The sequence below is a fragment of the Pongo pygmaeus genome, chromosome 1, assembly GCF_028885625.2.
Source record: "Pongo pygmaeus isolate AG05252 chromosome 1, NHGRI_mPonPyg2-v2.0_pri, whole genome shotgun sequence".
In the NCBI taxonomy this organism is placed as follows: domain Eukaryota; kingdom Metazoa; phylum Chordata; class Mammalia; order Primates; family Hominidae; genus Pongo; species Pongo pygmaeus.
The window spans coordinates 115,856,462-115,876,412 of record NC_072373.2 but is presented as its reverse complement, the minus strand read 5'-3'; the positions used below and the strand labels follow the sequence as shown (position 1 = coordinate 115,876,412).

The following is a 19,951-nucleotide window of genomic DNA, read 5'->3' as shown; positions in this document are numbered from 1 at the left end:
AGTTATTGATGGTCTATGGGAACAAGTCCAGATTCCTTAGCTTGTCACCAAGCCCCTCCCTGTCAACTATCCCCACCTAACCTATCCAAGCACATCACCTACAGACCTTGTTCGTTCTACTACCACTTCTTTTTCTACTTCTCACCTTTACCTCTAAGTTTCACCACAATGAAAATAAAGCCATAAAGCTCAATTTTTCTTCAAAAATCTTGCCCCTAACTCTGTTTCACCATGATCTTCCCTTAGTCTGAATCTCTTCAATATAAATCTGTATATTCAGCTATAGAAGTTTTCTTCATTTATTCAATTTCCTTGTCTCCTATAAGTTTATTTAAGAGTTTATTCAAAAGATGCCCCGTGTATTTTCAGATTTATCAAAGGCAATGATAGTGTATTCTAGCGTTTGTATAATCCACAGTGCTTAACATGGTCTTGAGTATACCTAAAATAAGTCTGTTGTGATAAAGTAGCTAATGTGGTTACGCTTTGGCGAGGGATCTACTCTCACTTGGTTACTCATTATATCAATTACTCCAAGTCTCTTGTCTGGCACAGTCTGTGCTTCTTGTCTCTAGCTAGGCACTTTCATTATGCCAGGAGCAGATAGGCCTTCCTACATGGAGGCACAGGAACCTGGCAAAGGGTACTTTCCTGAATGCTGCTGCCCAAGCAGCAGGGCTATTATTATGAAAGGAATGGTGTCAATACTGAGCTTCAGAGTCCGTCTCTGAAGAACTGCAATGGCCAGAAATAAATGACCTCCTTTATCTCCAGTGTAGGCTTGTTTTTCCTTTTATAAATGAACACAGAAGAGGCTTATAAAATACCTCTAATGAAGCTTGTTTACGATTTTCCCATGTTTTCACATCATCCCCGGTAGGAAAAGTCCCCCTACCCATCTTCCAATCTACTGCTTGTCACTACAGCATTCTGAGACTTCACTAAGTCCTTCAGTTCACCTGCTGCAGACTTCACAGTCAACCTCCCACTACACAGGGAAGCATACTCTGCCTTTGGTTTCAGAATCCCCAAGAAGCAAAGGTCAACCAATAACTTGTAATTGAAGCTTTTTTTTTTTTTGGAGACAGAGTTTTGCTGTTGTCACCCAGGCTGGTGTGCAATGGTGCTATCTCGGCTCACTGCAACCTCCGCCTCCTGGGTTCAAGAAATTCTCTTGCATCAGCCTCCTGAGTAGCTGGGATGACAGGCATGTGCCACCACGCCCAGCTAATTTTTGTATTATTAGTAGAGATGGGGTTTCACCACGTTGGCCAAGCTGGTCTTGAACTCCTGACCTCAGGTGATCCACCTGCCTTGGCCTCCCAAAAGTGCTGGGATTACAGGCGTGAGCCACTGAGCCCAGCCTGAAGCATTTTTTTTTTTTTAAATAAAAGAGCATCAGGACTCTTAAAGCTTAGCATCCTGTTCAAATATAATCAAACTTGAAGTCTCATCTGAGTCAATCAGTTATTCATTCATTTAATGAATATTTTTAATATCGATGTACATGCCAGATAATGAAGAGGAGGGGTGTTACAGAAGTATACAACAAATTGTATCATTCAGCGATCCTTTATCCTAGTGGGGAAGATGACTATACAGATAATTACAACTTAAGGCCATTTTTTGGATAAGAAACATGAAAGTGGTACAAACAAAAGTTCAAGGAGGCAAAGACCACTTCTTGTTCTGGTTATACAGATAGCCTTCATGGAGAAAGTAACAGGTGGGCTGGGTCTTGAAGATGTCTACAGGCAGAGCCTCAGAAAAAGCAATATGAAACATAGAGAACAGTAGGAGGAGGGCAGCTTTAGTGACTGGCTCGGTTTTACTAGAGCATTGGGATTATAGAGGAGAATCATGATTGATAAAGGCTATATAGGGCAGTTAGGGTCAGATACTGGGGGAATTTGAATATCAGACTGAAAGTCAGGCTTTATTTGATGAACAGTAGGGAGCCGCTGAAGGTTTTTTTTTTTTTAAACAACCTTATTAAGGTAGTGCTGATGTACAATAAATTACACATTTCAAAGTATACAGTTTGATAAGTTGGTGTGAAATCATCACCCATAAAATCACCACAATCAAGATAATGAACATATCTAATCACACTCAAAAGTTCCACTGAAGGACTTTAAGAGAATGACATTCAAAGCTAATGCTTTTGGAAAGTTATTTCTTGATTTAAAAAATAAATGCCCCCTTCTGATAAGATGTTTAAGTCTTGTAATCTTCATTGGTATGTTAAATTTAAAAATGAATGATACCATATCTAAAAATGAAGCAAAACAATAGACAAAGAAACCACAGCTTTGATCAATCTGATGGCAGTATATAGGACAGACTGGAATGGAGCAGGAACAGAACAATCTATTGAAAGCCTAAGTAGGAGGCTTTATTAATAGTCCAGGCAGTTGCTAATAAATCTGGTAGAAGAACCAGGACAAAAAGGAAGCAACAAATGAGAAAAACTAGTTGGGTGAGTTGGACTGGAGAGAGAGATACAAGGTAAAAATGACTGAGGTTTTGAGCTAGTTGTATCGCAAACAGGGAGAGTATGGGGATAAGAAAGGTACACATAAATAAATAATAAGCATCTGTGCGTATGGAATTGAGAAGGGAAATAAATCATATTTAGGAATCACTCACATTGATGTGAAAGTAAAGCCATTAGGAGTGGTTTGCATCTGTGAGAGACAGGGTTAATGGAGAGAGAAAAAAGTCAAGCTAGAACCTTATGAACTGCATAATATAGAATTCCAAATTGCTAATGGCACAGTGTTTAAAATATTCCAAGCACTCACCCTTTACAAAGTGTATTTGTTTTATTTATCTCTCACAAAAATCTTATTAATAAGTTACCAAATTATCTCTATTTTACAAATGTAGAAACTAAGGTACAGAAAAATTATGTCTCTTGCCCAGTGTCACATAATTAGCCTATGGTGAAACTAAAGTGTTAAAATCAGGCAATCTGAATCCATTTTTAATTCCTGGGTTACAATGTCTTCTTCCTGCAGCCCAATTGCTTAAGCTCTCCTAAGATAGAGTGTCCTAAAATACACAACACCTAGGCCGGAGCTGCTTAACGCATTTGCCTAGTATAATCCCCGTGGGCACCATATCTTCAAATCTCAAGATAATGCAGTATACTTGGAACTGTTTTACGAGCAACATAGGATAAAACAGGGAGCTGAAATTATTCAATTTAGATTGAATTTGCTGAAACTTAGTTCAAATGCATAGACAGAAGTTTATTTCATAAAACAGAATAGCAACAAAGTAAAAATTTTGATTTTGCCTATGAAGTCAAATACCACAAAACTCATCATCTTGAGTTTATAGTAACATAAGGGACAAAGGAGTACAAGTTTCTTAACTGGTAGCCAAAAATATAATTTCTACTAAAGAGAAACAGGACACATCATTTATGGATTACTAACCTGTTGTGATTTAACTAGGAATAGAGGAAAAAGCATAACTTTATTTATTTTCTTTCTTTCTTTATTTTTTTGAGACAGTTTCGCTTTTGTAGCCCAGGCTGGAGTGCAATGGCGCGATCTCAGCTCACTGCAACCTCTGCCTCCCAGGTTCAAGTGATTCTCCTGCCTCAGCCTCCTGAGTAGCTGGCATTACAGGCACGTGCCACCAAGCCTGGCTAATTTTTTGTATTTTTAGTAGAGACAGGGTTTCACCATGTTGGCCAGGCTGGTCTCAAACTCCTAACCTCAGGTGATCCACCTGCCTCAGCCTCCCAAAGTGCTGGGATTACAGGCATACGCCACCGCACCAGGCCAAAGCATAACTTTAAAAAGCAAAAATAAATATTAACAGGACTACATATTTACTTCTCTGCATTTAGAGGAGATACATAGATGGCTGGCTGATAGAGGGGAAGTGGTTAGCTTTGTTAAACTTTAGCCAAAGTTATTAATGCTGCTTTTCATGAATCACTGTAGCAATGCCTTTCTTCTTCATATTCAGGAAAGTAGTCTGGTTTTTGGAGTCTCTACCTGATGACTGCCTACTAATCTATTAGATCATTAAGGACTATTTTGAGATACAAGATCATACAAATCATAAGCTTTGCTTCCAATCACTCTCCCTTGTAGGGCAAGAGAAATGGACTACTCAGGAGCTACAGAGCTCTCTGATTGGCTGAAGACCCAGAGAAACTGTGGATTATGCAAGAACTAACAAACATATGGAGACTAAGTTCCCAAAGAAGAGTTAAATATCTTTGAGTTTAAACCCTATCTACAGCTGTGTTTGCTGGAATTGTCAGGACTGTAACAGAGTTTCAGTTACCAAGGAGAAATGTTGATTTAGAGAAGGGGTCAGCCAACTTTTTCTGTAAAGGGCCAGCTAGTAAATATTTTGGACTTAACCAGCCATATGGTCTTCTATAATCATTCAACTCTGCCATTGTAGCACAAAAGCGGCCATGGACAATATGTAAACAAGTGAATGTTGCTCTATTCCAATAAAACTTTATTTACAAAATAAGACAGCAAGCCAGATTTGACGTGTGGGTTGTAATTTGTCAATCTATTCTCTATAGTGATGGCTGTCACATTCTTTATGTACATCAGAATCACCTATGGAACTAGTTTAAAAGGTAGGTTCCTAGGCTCCAGCCTACCCCTACAGAATCAGAATCTCTAGGAATGCAAATCAGCAATTTAATAAGGTCCACAAGTGGTGTGTGAACCACACTTTTAAAGCTTTGTGCTATGCAGCTAGCTTCATCTAAGCTGGGGTGGCCTTGCTGTCCTAGATGTGGGCCAGCACTTCCTGCATCCTGTGGCAGTAATAATGGAGTAACTTTTATTTTCTTCGACCTTCCTAGTAGAAACAACTGTTTTTGTTTGTTTGTTTGCTTTTTGCTTCCAACCTCTAAAATGCATGAAACAGTCCTTCTCAGGTGAAATTAACATGAAGTTTAGGGATGATTTTGAATGAAAATGCTCAACCTAAAATAACAAGATTTTAGGCTGGGCAAGGTGGCTCATGCCTGTAATCCCAGCACTTTGGGAGGCCAAGGCGGGTGAATCACGAGGTCAGGAGATCCAGACCATCCTGGCTAACACGGTGAAACCCCGTCTCTACTAAAAATACAAAAAATTAGCCGGGCATGGTGGCAGGCGCCTGTAGTCCCAGCTACTCAGGAGGCTGAGGCAGGAGAATGGAGTGAAACCGGGAGGTGGAGCTTGCAGTGAGCTGAGATCGCACCGCTGCACTCCAGCCTGGGCGACAGAGTGAGACTCCATCTAAAAAAAAAAAAAGATTTTTCAACCAAAAAGCTTCCTGAAATCCTTTAAATTGCAAAATTAGTAGGCACAATTCTTACCAAAAGACAGGGCTACATCTGAAGAAATAGTTTCCATTGTTCTCCCTTTCTCTCAAAATACCTCCAGCAAAGGCCTGCCCTATTGCTTATAATTCCACTACTAACAAGTCATTACTTCATGTCTAGGGGTCTTTGCTTCAACAGAACCTCATTAAAACTCATGTGAAAACAGAAAGTAGAAAATCTCTGTGGTTTGCATTAAGTTGACAAAACAAAACAAAACAAAACAAAAACCAACTCTGTAGGCCTCTGGCAGCTGCTCCCAACTTTAACAATCAGTAAAAAATAACTTATTCAGCTAAGTTCAGTTCTGATAAAATGAAAAAAGTTTTTTTTTGTTTGTTTGAATTCCCAGGAATCAATCACCCAATCAGTCAACAAGGAAGTGTTCAGTCTTGTGAATAGCTCCACCTCTTCAGCTCTCCAGATTTTCCTAGGAAAGACAGAGAAAATCCTACAGTCAAAGGAATTGCTTTCAGGAACTTCCTAAGAAACCAGGAAATGATCTGCAGATAGCTCCAGGAAATGTAGCTCTTATTAAGGCTTTCACTGACCCTGTAAATGGAAAGGAGTGCTCTATGACAGCATAAGTTCTGATGATTACTAAAACATGGGCTTAGAATACCTTCTATAGTTACCACTACAGCAAAGACTGTTTTTTCTTAGATACTATTAAGGTGATTCTGACTTCCCTAACACACACATAAAGATGTTAGGAAAAAAAGACCCAGAAATTTACAAAGGAACAGAGTGAAGCCAGGCTGAAATTAGAACTCTACTATGAATATACTTTATACATGATTATGTGTAGGAAATGAAGATTAGCTTTCCAGTAGTCAGCAGTCAATATTTAAGGTAGCATGACTCTGGAGTCCAACATCCACAGGCTGAGCTTCTGTCTGCTCCATTTTTCCATGGCAAGAAAATCTAGGCATTTTCAGCAAAATAGGGAAGCCTGTTTTCCTGTTGGTTTCCAATTTACAAAAAGGGTCATGAATTGGAATCCCAGGTATTAGTACAAAAACAGTGCAAATACCTAGCAAAACCAGGAGCCCCAACACACTTACCCAACCTCCCTCGCCCTGGATGAACTCCCGGATGGCTTGGTTCCCATTGATCATACCCGTCATGGGGATAGCCACCTGTCCCACTACTTCAGGAGCAATGTGAGCCATATACTCAAGAAGTTTCACTGACACTGCCAGAAAAGCTCTCTCATAAGCTAAGCTGGAATCCTGAGCACACCAGGTCTTGCTGAGAGATTCCACTGTGTTCTGGAGTATAGCTCCTGCCTGAGGAAAGACAAAGGAAACATCAACAGAGTATCACTCAAAAAGTGTAGGAGGCTGCAGGTGCAGGAATCCAGTAAAGCAATTGTTTCTTAGAGTGCCAAATGTGTAATTGGTGGTAACTAAGGAAATCTTAGAGGGTAGATGGATAATCTTTTCTCATTTTAATATTTTGTTATCTTAATGGGCACTTGAAAATACATAAGTAGTCCATCAAACCCATGATTTCAGGTATTATTGCTTAGGTTAAACAAAATGAATGAAAAATGATTTGAAAGAAAAATATTAAGTATGTAATAGTCCAGATGGTTAAATTGTAAAGGTATTGCTTGAATGACTAGGAAATATCTGGGAACCTCTAAAGTAAAGGCCGGGAGCAGTGGCTCATACCTATAATCCCAGCACTTTGGGAGGCTGAGGCTGGGAGATCACCTGAGGTCAGGAGTTCAAGACCAGCCTGGCCAACATGGTGAAACCCTGTCTCTACTAAAAATACAAAAATTAGCCAGCCATGGTGGTACAGGCCTATAATCCCAGCTACTCAGGAGGCTGAGGCAGCAGAATCACTTGAACCTGGGAGGCGAAGGTTGAAGTGAGCCGAGATCACGCCACTGCACTCCAGCCTGGGTGACAGAGCAAGACTCCATCTCAAATTAAAAAAAGACTGAGTTCAGTGGTTCACACCTGTAATCCCAACACTTTGGGAGGCGAAAGTGGGAGGATCACATGAGGTCAGGAGTTCAAGACTAGCCTGGGCAACATATTGAGACCCTGTCTCTATCAAAAATTTTAAAAAGTAGCTAGGCATGGTGGCACATGCCTGTAGTCCCAACTACTTATGAGGCTGAGGTGGGAGGATCACTTAAGCCTATGAGATTGAGGCTGCAGTGAGCTATCATTGAGCCACTACACTCCAGCCTAGGCAACAGAGAAAGACTGTCTCAAAAATAGTAATTAATTAGAATTAATAATAAAATAATAATAATTAATTAAAATAATTGAGTAGCTCTTCCTTTTCCTCTTTCCTTTTCAAAAATGGGATCTAAAAGCCATTAGGTGGGTCCAAGCAAGATCTGTGGGGATTTAGGGGGGCCAAGGGTGGTCAGAGCTGAATATCAGAGCCCAAACAAGCTGAAAAGGACATCCATGTGGGAGGGCACCTAGATCTTGATTTCTAAACATCATTCTCCATTAAAAGAAACCAGTGGCTGGGCATGGTGGCTCAGGCCTGTAATCCCAGCACTTTGAGAGGCCAAAGCAGGCAGATCATGAGGTCAGGAGTTCAAGACCAGTCTGGCCAACATAGTGAAACCCAATCTCTACTAAAAATATAAAAAATTAGCTGAGTGTGGTGGTATGCACCTGTAATCCCAGCTACTTGGGAGGCTGAGGCAGGAGAATCAGGTGAACCCGGGAGGCAGAGGTTGAAGTGAGCCGAGATCGCGCCATTGCACTCCAGCCGGGGCGACAGCGCAAGACTCCGTCTCAAGACAAAAAAAAAAAAAAAAAAAAAAAAGGCGGGCGGTGGCTCACACCTGTAATCCTAGCACTTCAGGATGCCGAGGCAGGCGGATTGCCTGAGCTCAGGAATTCGCGACCAGCCTGGACAACATGGTAAAACCCCATCTCTACTAAAATACAAAAAAAAAAAAAAAATTAGCCAGGCGTGGCAGTGTGTGCCTGTAGTCCCAGCTACTCAGGAGGCTGAGGAAGGAGAATTGCTTGAATCCGAGAGGCAGGGGTTGCAGTGAGCCGAGATCGTGCTACTGCACTCCAGCCTGGACAACAGAGTGAGACCCCATCTCAAAAAATAAAAGAAACCAGAGCTCTCTGGAGAATGGTTGATTTCAGTTTGGGGCTAGGGAAGTATAAGATCTTCCGTCAGAAATTAAGGAAGTACTCAAATAATAATAGAGACACATCAAAGAGATGCAGTCTAGAGTGAAAGGACTCCCACTAGCTAAAACTAGGATGATTTGAGCATCTAAATTAATAATGATGTTAACAGATTATAATCCACAGAATAAAGTAGGAATTCATGGGTCCAATGCTGATAAGAAATGAATGCAATGAAATTTTGATGAGATGTGGGATATTTACATAGTTTCAAAGTACCTCTCCATAAAACACTTATTAATTACAAAGGGGAAAAGAGTAACTTTATAGAGGAGAAGCCTTACAGACACCATCTTAAGTGATTAAAGTTAACAACATCAATACTGGGATAAAATGAAATCTTGTGCCAATTGATGCAATGCACTGAGAACACAGCAATACTTCTGTGATATTCCTACCAAAGGTACATATCCTTAATTTATTCAAGAAGAAACATCAAGCAAACCCAAGTTAAGGGACATTCAACAAGATAGACCATAGTCTTCAAGTGTCAAGGTCATGAAAATCAAGGAAAGACTAAGGAAAAATTCCAGATTGAAGGAAACTAAAGAGAAATCACAACTAAATGCAATATGTGATTCTGGCCTACAACTTTTTACTATAAATTACATTATTGGGACAAATGGTAAAACTTGAATGAGATCTAAGGATTAGATGATAATGAATCAATGTTAATTTCCTGGTTTTGATGGTTAGATTGTGGTTACATTAGAGAATGTCCTTGTTTGAGGGAAGTATAAAAGTATTAGGGGTTGATGAAATATGTCAACTCCTTACTGTCAAATGATTCAAGAGAGAAATTATTTGTACTATCCTTACAACCTTTCTCTGAGTTTAGGGCTGTTTCAAAATATATTTTTTTTATTAAAACAGGTTCAAGTCAAATAATTTATTTATTTATTTATTTATTTATTTTGGAGACAGAGTCTTGCTCTATCACCCAGATTGGAGTGCAATGGCACCATCTCGGCTCACTGCAAACTCCGCCTCCCTGATTCAAGCAATTCTCCTGTCTCAGCCTCCCAGGTAGCTGGGATTACAGTTGTGTGCCACCATGCCTGGCTAATTTTTGTATTTGTATTTATTTATTTATTTTGAGAGAGGGTCTCGCTCTGTTGCCCAGGTTGGAGTGCAGTGGCAAGATCTCAGTTCACTGCAACCTCCTTCTGCCTCCTGGGTTCAAGCGATTCTCCTACCTCAGCCTCCCAAGTAGCTGGGATTATAGGTGTGCGCCACCATGCCCAACTAATTTTTGTATTATTAGTAGAGACGGGGTTTCACTATGTTGGTCAGGCTGGTCTCAAACTCCTGGCCTCAAGCAGTCTGCCCCTCTCGGCCTCCCAAAGTGCTGGGATTACAGGCATGAGCCACAGCACCCAGCCAAAAAAAATATGTTTAATGAGAAAAAAAGTCGACTCAGCTATCAACTACCTAGGACAGCCTCAGGGCAAGCAACTGGGAGTAACAGGTCCAGCTCTGCCTGAACGTAGTGTAGGCGCACTGCCCAAGCTGTGTATAGTAGGACAAATAAAGCATAACGGTTAAGAGGGTGGTTCTTTTTTTGAGACAGAGTCTTGCTCTGTCACCCAGGCTGGAGAGCAGTGGCGTGATCTTGGCTCACTGCAACCTCCGCCTCCTGGGTTTAAGCGATTCTCCTGCCTCAGTGTCTCGAGTAGCTGGGATTACAGGCATGGGCCATCACGCCCAGCTAATTTTTGTATTTTTGGTAGAGACAGGGATTCTCCATGTCGGCTAGGCTGGTGTTGAACTCCTCATGTCAAGTGATCCGCCCGGCTAATTTTTGTATTTTTAGGTAGAGACGGGGTTTCACCATTTTGGCCACGCTGGTCTGGAACTCCTGACCTCAGGTGGTCCGCCCAGATGGGCCAGGCGCGGTGGCTCACCCCTGTAATCCCAGCACTTTGGGAGGCCAAGGTGGGTGGATCACCTGAGGTCAGGAGTTCCAGGCCAGCCTGGCCAACATGGTGAAACTCCATCTCTACTAAAAATACAAAAATTAGCCGGGCATAGTTGCAAGCGTCTGTAATCCCAGCTACTTGGGAGGCTGAGGCAGGAGAATCACTTGAACCCAGGAGGCAGAGGTTGCAGTGAGATTCTGTCTCCAAAAAACATTAAAAAAAGAAATTCTTATTGAGGACCTATTATATATAAGGCGCTGTTATAGGTTGAGTGAATATGGCAGTGAACAAAACAGGTTAAATGTTTGCTTTTGTGGTGTTATATGCAGATGGGGAGAGGTTGCTGTGGCGATAATAGCTTCCATGATAACTCATACAGGGCCATAATAATTAAGTAAGATAATAACTGCACATGGTAAGTGATAAGTTAATATTAGCTGTCATTGTTGCTATACATCAGCAACATCTCCTAGACACTGCCTTATTGCTTTACATCTAATACAGAGTCCAAGTGCTACTGCCAGTAATCAGCATTCTGATGAAATGCCAGTGAGCTGCTGTAGGGTTTATCTCTCATTGCATCAAACTTGTAGACTGCCTGTCATTCCTGTATATACTTCACTGCTGGACCCTGGAGGAAAAAAGATGCCCACCCCCAACAAAATAAGTATTAAAATATGCATAGGCTGGGGCCGGGCGTGGTGGCTTACACCTGTAATCCCAGCATTTTGGGAGGCTGAGGCAGGCAGATTGCCTGAGCTCAGAAGTTCGAGATCAGCCTGGGCAACAGGGTGAAACCCCGTCTCTACTAAAAATACAAAAAATAATTAGCTGGGTGTGGCGGCGCACACCTGTAGTCCCAGGTACTTGGGAGGCTGAGGCAGGAGAATTGCTTGAACCCGGGGGGTGGAGGTTGCAGTGAGCTGAGATCGCGCCACTGCACTCCAGCCTGGGTGTGACAGAGCGAGACTCCATCTCAAAAAAAAAAAAGCATAGGCTGGGTGTGGTAGCTCACGCCTATAATCCCAGCACTTTGGGAGGCTGAGGTGAGTGGATCACCTGAACTTAGGCGTTCAAGACCAGCCCGGGCAACATGGCAAAAACCCATCTCTACTAAAAATTAAAAATAAAAAATAGATGGGCACGGTAGCACTTGCCTGAAGTCCCAGCTACTCAGGAGGCTGCAGTGGGAGGATCGCTTGAGCCCAGGAGGTGGAGGCTGCAGTGAGCTGAGATCACACCACTGCACTTGAGCCTGGGTGACACAGTAAGACCCTGTCTGAAAAAAAAAAAAAAAAAAAAGATACTATACTTTGCCAAGAATAAAGTGTTATAAATGTGCTCTATGCACACTAAGCACAGCTGTGATGAAGACCAAGTAGAGACAAACTGAAGGTTCATCAGCCTATGCCCAAAATTTTCCATCTCTGTACCACTTAGATTTTAGCAATTGGAGAATTCTTGCTATACTTCCTTGAAATATAAGCCCCCAAATATTTTCATAGAACATTCCTAGTCACCGTAGTACAGGAGTAGTAAGAAAAGGAAGTTTGAAATAGAAAAAAAAGCAGCAAACGATAGCATGAAATAGAAACTTGACCTGTCCCTTAATGGTTTCTGCAATGACGTTTTTGGCAGAAGCTTCCAATTCTCCGTTGAACTGGTCACCCAACATCCGAAGGCGACCAGCAATGATAGCCACATCAAAAGAACAAGGCTCTCCTATGACAGAGGGAACACATTTGTTACAATGCTTGAAGCAATGGCAAGTCCCAGGAATCTGGGCAATGAGAAAAATTTGTCTTGTCTTTTAAATAATTTTCACATCATTATCTCCCAAGAGCTTAAATGTTCTGTCAACACCAATAGAAAGTTTCCCTTCATTGAGAACCTCTTTCCCTTTAGGTGTTACTGAAAGCTTAGAGTTTGCCTTTTGAAACTTAAAGGAAATAAATAAAACATACTCTTTTTTTTTTTTGAGACTGAGTCTCTGTCGCCCAGACTGGAGTGCAGTGGCGTGATCTCAGCTCACTGCAACCTCCACCTCCCAAGTTCAAGCAATTCTCATGCCTCAGTCTCCCATGTAGCTGGGACTGCAGGCATGAGCCACCACACCTGGCTAATTTTTCTATTTTTAGTAGAGATGGGGTTTCACCATGTTGGCCAGGCTGATCTCAAACCCCTGACCTCAGGTGATCCACCCGCCTTGGCCTCTCAAAGTGCTGAGATTACAGGAATCCGTCACTGCGCCCGGCTGAAAACATACTCTTATTGACCCGCAATCACCACCTAGGCCAGGAACCTTACCTGAATCTACTTCATCTTCACAGCATAGGTTCCGGTTGGCAACCCGCAATGTTGGGCTCAAGAAGTCCATGAGTAGAGTGTTCACAATGCATTCCGTTTGTTCCTCAAAAGTTTGGGAGCTCTTCATTTTAGATGTTTGCTGTCAAGTTTTGCTTTTCCACAAAACAAGCAGTTTTCAGCCCAGCAGGAAGTTAAAAACACTGGTAAATCAACAAATGTTTCTAGCTCTTGTAGTTTCCTGACATGTAATCCTGGAACTTTTCCCACTAGCTTTCTTCAAACACAGCTGCTCAGAAAGGTGGGACTTCTCAGAAGGGATTACCTACTTGGAACTTGGGAGACTTTAAAGACTTCAGGTTCTCTATCTCAGACCACACCCTAACCACATAAAATTAATGCTTAACTTTTATCGTTAGGTAGCCAATCTAGAACTGAAATAGAGTTCAGGAAGAGCCTCTGGAGTAATTTTATTAAGAAATACTTCCTTGACTTCTTAGGTTCTGCATATGGTACAATTTAAAGGAAGGTTTTGAAGTTACAGTGGACCAGTGTTCAACTTCTGTTTATGGAATTTATTTGCCATAATCATATAATAATAATTTACTGAACAAGGAACTATAGTTGGCACTACAAGTAACATAGAAAAATGATACAGGCACAGTTACTGTGCTCATGAAGCTTACACTTCAGCAGAAATGACAGATATTAAATGACTAATCACATTGTTATTTGTGCTACTGAGATCAGTGCACTTTGATCAGTGAAGTGTAATAGGGAATTCAAGCCTTTGATCAGTTTAATAGGGAAACAAACCTAGGGGACTGGGAAGGCTTCCTTAAAATAGTAGCATCTGAGATGAGCTCTGAGGAATAAGTAGGCATTCATTATGCGAAAAGGAGGCATAACACTATTCTAGGCAGAGAGGTAGCAGATATAAAGTCTGGGAAGGTTAAAAAAAAATTCAAACAACTTGGAATTATAAATGGGGACAATAGAAAATATTTCACAGATAAATTATGAGGATTAAATAAGATAACATGCGGAATGGCCTAGCACTGTTTGGCATACAATAAATGTTAAATGTCCTCCTTTTAACCCAATGCATAATGACCAGGAGGAAAGAGATCTGAGATTCTCTGTCAAGCAAAAGGATTTTCCTAACAGGGTTGGACTCCATCATTGTTTTAAGAGATCTCATGATTGGACATTTATCTGTAGTGGTTGCCTTCTTAATGTAGCTAAACCTAAATTTTGGGTCTGGGTCTCAGAAGCAGCCATCAAACCTATCAGCAAACTTACCACTCAACCTGTCTGACCTGGTGAAGTTATTAATATTAACAGCTCCAACTAATAAAAGAGTCAAGCATAGGCCAGGCGTGGTGGCTCACACCTGTAATCCCAGCACTTTTGGGAGGCCGAGGCGGGCAGATAACCTGAGGTCAGGAGTTCACGACCAGCCTGGCCAACATGGCAAAACCCATCTCTACTAAAAAATACAAAAATGAACTGGGCGTGGTGGTGCGTGCCTGTAATCCCAGCTACTCGGGAGGCTGAGGCATGAGAATCGCTTGAACCTGGGAGGCGGAGGTTGTGATGAGCCGAGATTATGCCACTGCACTCCAGCCTGGGCAACAGAGCAAGACTCTGTCTCCAAAAAGAAAAAAACAAAAAAAGATGCAAGCATAAACAGTAAGTCAGTTGTTCAGAATGGATTCTATCTTGCAAAATATCAAAGCCAATCTTGTGTTTTCTGTTCCATTCTAAAACACATACAACCACCGCACACCTATTAAAATGGCCGAAATCCAGAACACTGGCAAAACCAAATGCTGGTGAGAATGTGGGTCAGGAACTGTCATTCATTGCTGGTAAGAATGCAAAATGGTACAGCCACTTTGGAAGAGTTTAGCAGTTTCTCACAAAACTAAACATCCTCTTACCATATGATTTAGCAATTATACTCCTTGGTATCTACCCAAAGGAGCTGAAAACTTGTCTACACAAAAACTTGCACATGGTTGTTTATAGCAGCTTTATTCATAACTGCCCAAACTTGGAAGCAACCAATATGTCCTTCAGTAGGTAAATGAATAAATAAACTGTGATACATATAGACAATAGACATTATTTAGTGCTAAAAAGAAATGAGCTGGTTGGGCACGGTGGCTCATGCCTGTAATCCCAGCTACTCAGGAGGCTGAGGCAGGAGAATTGCTTGAACCTGGGAAGCCGAGGTTGCAGTGAGCTGAGAGGGCACCATGGCACTCCAACCTGGGTGACAGAGCGAGACTCTGTCTCAAAAAAAAAAAAAAAAAAGAGCTATCAGGCCATGAAAAGATGAGGAGGAATTTGGGTGGTAATTGGACTTTGGGTAATAATTGATGAGGTAAGTTCGTCAGTTACAACAAATTGTACCACTTTGATTGAGGATGTTGATAACGGAGAAGACTATGCTTGTGTTGAGGCAGAGGGTATATGGGAAATCTCTGTACCTTTGTTTCAATTTTGCTTTGAACCTAAAACTGCTCTTAAAAAGTCTTAATTTTTAAAAATAATCATAAATTGCTTTTGGAGTAAGAACACAAATTATGTTGCCATGTAGCTAAAGTGCTATTTTCATTTGTCATTATCTGTCGCTCATTCTCTCTAGAGGCAAAAGGGCTGAAACCTCATTATTACTAAGTAGGCTTCAGACCTTTAACATCAGAAGGGCACTCAGAGAAAATTCTAGGCCAATCTCCTTTCACATTAGAGCTAGCCAACGACAGTTGAAGGATTCTAAAAAATACATTTGTGACATACTCCCAAAACAATATATAAAAAACAAAAATATTTATGAGACCATCCAGCCGGTATTTAATAGCTTGCCCAAGTTCACACATCAGTAAGTGGCAGAATAGAAATTTTAAACCAAGTCTGTTTTACATTAAACTCAAGCTTTTCCCACAGTAATAAACCACCTTCCTCATTTCACTATCAATATGCTTACGCCATCTTTGAAATCGAATTTTGAGTCCAGGGGTGGTGGCACGCACCTATAGTCCCAGCTACTCAGGAGGCTGAAGCAGGAGGATCACTTGAGCCCAGATCAAGGCTTCACTGAGCCATGATCACACCTTTGCACTCCAGCCTGGATGACAAAACGAGACTCTGTCTCAAAAAAAAAAAAAAAAAATCTAATTTCAACTCCTTTGCATTGTCTTGTATAATCAATGTTGTAAAGTATAGAAACAGAGTACAGGCTGTCATTAGCAATGTGGAGTAAATTTTTTCCAAGTTTGTTTACTTCTTCTGGGCCTTCAATATAGCACCCTCCAAAATTATCCCTTTCCCTCAGCCCACATACCTTCACCCTTGCAGTTGTAATATTGTGCTCTTAATTATTACTGAAAAATGATGACACCAGAATTTTTTCACCATCACTTGTTTCTCTTGCCACCCTCTGACCACAACAATTTACATCCCTCCCCAAAAAGCTTTGTCTCATTATATCATTGGCTTAAAGTCCAGGATCTTGTCATCTGTACCAGATGTGCATGTGGATGAAGATCCTTGAGTGTAACTCCTCTCAACATGGAGACTTGTAACTAAGAAAACAAGTAATGTGTCCCCTCTCCCCTAAACATCCCATATCTAAGAAAGGAATAGAATACTTTTAACAGAACGCCTGTTCAAAAATAGGGGTAATGGAAACACATCACACTCACTGATTCATAACTATAAAATGATGGTAATATGCAAATTATTGCCTCTGCAGTGTTCCAAAACACTATTGTCTTTGTGGGACCTCATTACATACATAACATACTGTTTACCTGTCAACTAAGAATGACATTAGATGCTGCTGTTCTAAGAGCACAGTATCGACTACCTTCATGGATTGTAAAATATAAACATCTACTTACATCACATCATCAAACCCCATGTCTGCAGAAGCTATACAGAGTTCCTAGTGGGGGAAATATTAAAGAATTAACTTCATAGTATACCTGAGCTTTAGTCATTTTGCTTATAAATTAGTAAAACCAGGCTACAGGATAAATCAGTTCTTCATTGAGATAATCTTAAAAGTATATTTTCCAAAAGCAACAATTTCATATTCTATGTATGCGTCTTACATTATAGAAAAGCAACCAAATAGAACATAGTCTTCTAAAAGCTCCAATAGTTGGGATCACTTTAGTATTATTATTTATTCAGTTGCTTAGTCATACCTAATTTTCTTTAGATCAACATTTCAGTTATAGTCTTTAATTTTAAAAAGTCAATCAGTTTACTCAATTTCTACCACCTGCATCCTGTTCCCTTGCTATGCTTTTTTTTTTTATTTATTTTTTGAGATGGAGTCTCACTCTGTCACCTGGGCTGGAGTGCAGTGGCACAATCTCGGCTCACTGCAGCCTCCAGCTCCCAAGTTCAAGTGATTCTCCTGCCTCAGCCTCTCGAGTAGCTGGGATTACAGGTGCCCACCACTACACCCAGCTAATTCTTTGTATTTTTAGTGGAGACGGAGTTTCACCATGTTGGCCAGGCTGGTCTCAAACTCCTGACCTTGTGACCCACCAGCCTCGGCCTCCCAAAGTGCTGGGATTACAAGCGTGAGCCACCACGCCCAGCCCCTTGCTACACTTTGAATTGGCAGCACTTCAGTTTTATTTCTCTTAGTACCTAATTAAACATTCACCATTTAGCTGAACCATAAAAATACAGAAAATGCAATTCTGAAGCTGTTCTAATCCCTCCCTTTCCTGTCCCTGAGGATCCATGGTCTAAATCAGTGGTTCTCAAGTAACAGCAATTTTGCCCCCTGTCCCAGGGGACCTTTGACAATGTCTAGAGACATCTTTAGTTGTCACAACTGAGGGTTCTACTGGCATCCAGTGGGTAGATAGAGGCCAGAGATCTAATAATCATTCTACAGTGCAGAGGAAAGCCCCTCACAACAAAGAATTATCTGGCCTCAAATGTCAGTATTGCCACTTTTGAGAAATCCTGGTCTAGAATAAATTCCATTATTTTCCATATAGTTGATACAATATCATAAAACCCATTTCAAACATCAATCCCAAAACACATCAGAATCTAATTATATACAGCCATTTATTCAATAAAGATTTACTGAGTAATACTATGTGGCAGGCACTATGGAAATAAAAGGAAAGAATCATTCTTAAAAGTTGTTCAGGCCAGGCACGGTGGCTCATGCCTGTAATCCCAGCACTTTGGGAGGCCGAGGCAGGTGGATCACCTGAGGTCAGGAATTTGAGACCAGCCTGACCAACATGGTGAAAACCCATCTCTATTAAAAATACAAAAAATTAACTGGGTGTGGTGCGGGCACCTGTAATCCCAGCTACTTGGGAGGCTGAGGCAGGAGAACTGCTTGAACTCGGGAGGTGGAGGTTGCAGTGACCCAAAATCACGCCACTGCATTCCAGCCTGGGCAACAAGAGCAAAACTCCACCTAAAAAAAAAAAAAAAAAAAAAAGGTTGTTCAATGGGGAAGTCCATTCAATAAACAACTCACAAAACCCAGGCTCTTACCAGAAAATTCAATACTGTTATCTACTCCTATTAAGAGCTTAGTTGAGGCTGGGTAACACTTGAAATCAGGCGTTACCAGCCTGGCCATCATGACGAAATCCCAGCTCTACTAAAAATACAAAAATTAGCCAGGCGTGGTGGTGCATTCCTGTAGTCCCAGCTACTTGGGAGGCTGAGGCAGGAGGATGGCTTGAATCTGCAATGTAGAAGTTGCAGTGAGCTGAGATCACACCACTGCACTACAGCCTGGGTGACACAGCAAGACTCCGTCTCAGATTTAAAAAAAAAAAAAAAAAAAAAGAGCCTAGCTGAGAGAGGTGATAGGTGAAAAATTATCTGAAGGGTATGTGCTCATCTATGTATCTACGTAGTAGAAATCCTTGAATTAAGCTGGATGATAAAGGCTATATACTTGGATCATGTTATCTTAAGTCCTTGAAGAAATGCCTTCATTAAACACCACGTTATTATTACTATTATCATGGAGACAGGGTCTTGCTCTGTAGCCCAGGCTGGAGTTCGATGGCATGAGCATAGCTTATTGCAGCCTTGACCTCCTAGGCTCAAGCAATGCTCCCACCTCAGCCTCCCAAGTAGCTGGGACTACAAGTGCACACTGCCACACCTGGTTAATTTTTTACTTTTGTAGAGATGGGGATCTCACTACATTACCCGGGCTGGTCTCAAACTCCTAGCCTCAAGTGATCCACCCACCTTGGTCTCCCAAAGTGCTGAGATTAAAGGCGTAAGCCACCATATCTAGCCTACTTTTTTGTATGTTCTTTTTTTTTTTTTTGACAGGGTCTCCTGTCACCCAGGCTGGAGTGCAGTGGTGTGATCACCACTCTCTGTAACCTCAAACTCCTGGGCTCAAGCAATCCTCCTGCCTTAGCCTCTTGAGCAGCTGGGATTTCAGGCATGTGCCACCATGCCTGGCTAACTCAATTTCTTTACAGACAGGGTCTCACTATGCTGCCCAGGCTGGTCTTGAACTCCTGGCATCAAGCAATCCTCCCTCCCTGGCCTCCCAAAGTGCTGGGTTATAGGCATGAGTAACTGCACACAGTCTAAGCTCTATATTAAAGTCATGCTCTCTGCTTTTGTTGAAGAATACTGTAAGAAAGTCATGTGAAACCCATTACTAACTTCTCATAGGATCTTGCACATATCTTAGTACCACCTATGTGAAACTATATGTACATTTCTTTTAGAAATCAATGTTTCTTCCTCTCTGATGACAATTATAACTGTTTCCCTTAACTCTGACTGCTAAATCACCTACAGAGACAAATCAAGGCTCAACTATATCACCTAATAGGCCCATACAGCCTGAACATTTGTGTATTTCCCCATCCCCAACCTAGCTGGTCTTAACTGGTATTTTAATTTTTCCCATTCTGGATTCACTATTTATATTTTACCATCATTTTATGAGATTTCTTCTTGCCATAAGTTGCTTCAATGTACAAAATGTGGTCAGATAAGAACAGAATAAAAATTGAGGACAAGCAACAAGAAAACAATTACAGTACTACTGCTAGAGGTATGCTCTGGCTACTTTGACAGCTTGAGGGAGACCCCTAATGAAGGCAGTGAGGGTTAAAGAAAACTTCCTGAAGGAGCTTATGAGGGAGCTGAACACTGAA

The 19,951-nt window shown here is 41.3% G+C and overlaps 1 protein-coding gene across 1 annotated transcript; it reads right to left on the bottom strand.

Annotated features, from left to right (window-relative positions):
• Positions 1 to 1,457: 1,457 nt before the first annotated feature.
• BCL2L15 (BCL2 like 15) lies at positions 1,458 to 13,887 on the bottom strand. The gene is made up of 5 exons (XM_063651763.1): positions 12,762 to 13,887; positions 12,055 to 12,176; positions 6,418 to 6,642; positions 5,256 to 5,783; positions 1,458 to 3,561 (listed from the first exon to the last, which is right to left on the bottom strand). Exons 1-4 carry the CDS (start codon positions 12,886 to 12,888, stop codon positions 5,766 to 5,768), a joined length of 492 nt encoding a protein of 163 aa, XP_063507833.1. The 5' UTR covers positions 12,889 to 13,887; the 3' UTR covers positions 1,458 to 3,561; positions 5,256 to 5,765.
• Between the last annotated feature and the right edge of the window lie 6,064 nt (positions 13,888 to 19,951).

Bases quoted from the DNA above. Each gene is read 5' to 3' on its own strand.
- BCL2L15 (XM_063651763.1), bottom strand. From the start codon at position 12,888: ATGAAGAGCTCCCAAACTTTTGAGGAACAAACGGAATGCATTGTGAAC. The intron at 12,177-12,761 runs GTAAGGTTCCTG...CCTCTGTCATAG, and splicing joins TGAAGATGAAGTAGATTCAG to GAGAGCCTTGTTCTTTTGAT. The intron at 6,643-12,054 runs GTCAAGTTTCTA...GTCTTTCCTCAG, and splicing joins CAGAAACCATTAAGGGACAG to GCAGGAGCTATACTCCAGAA.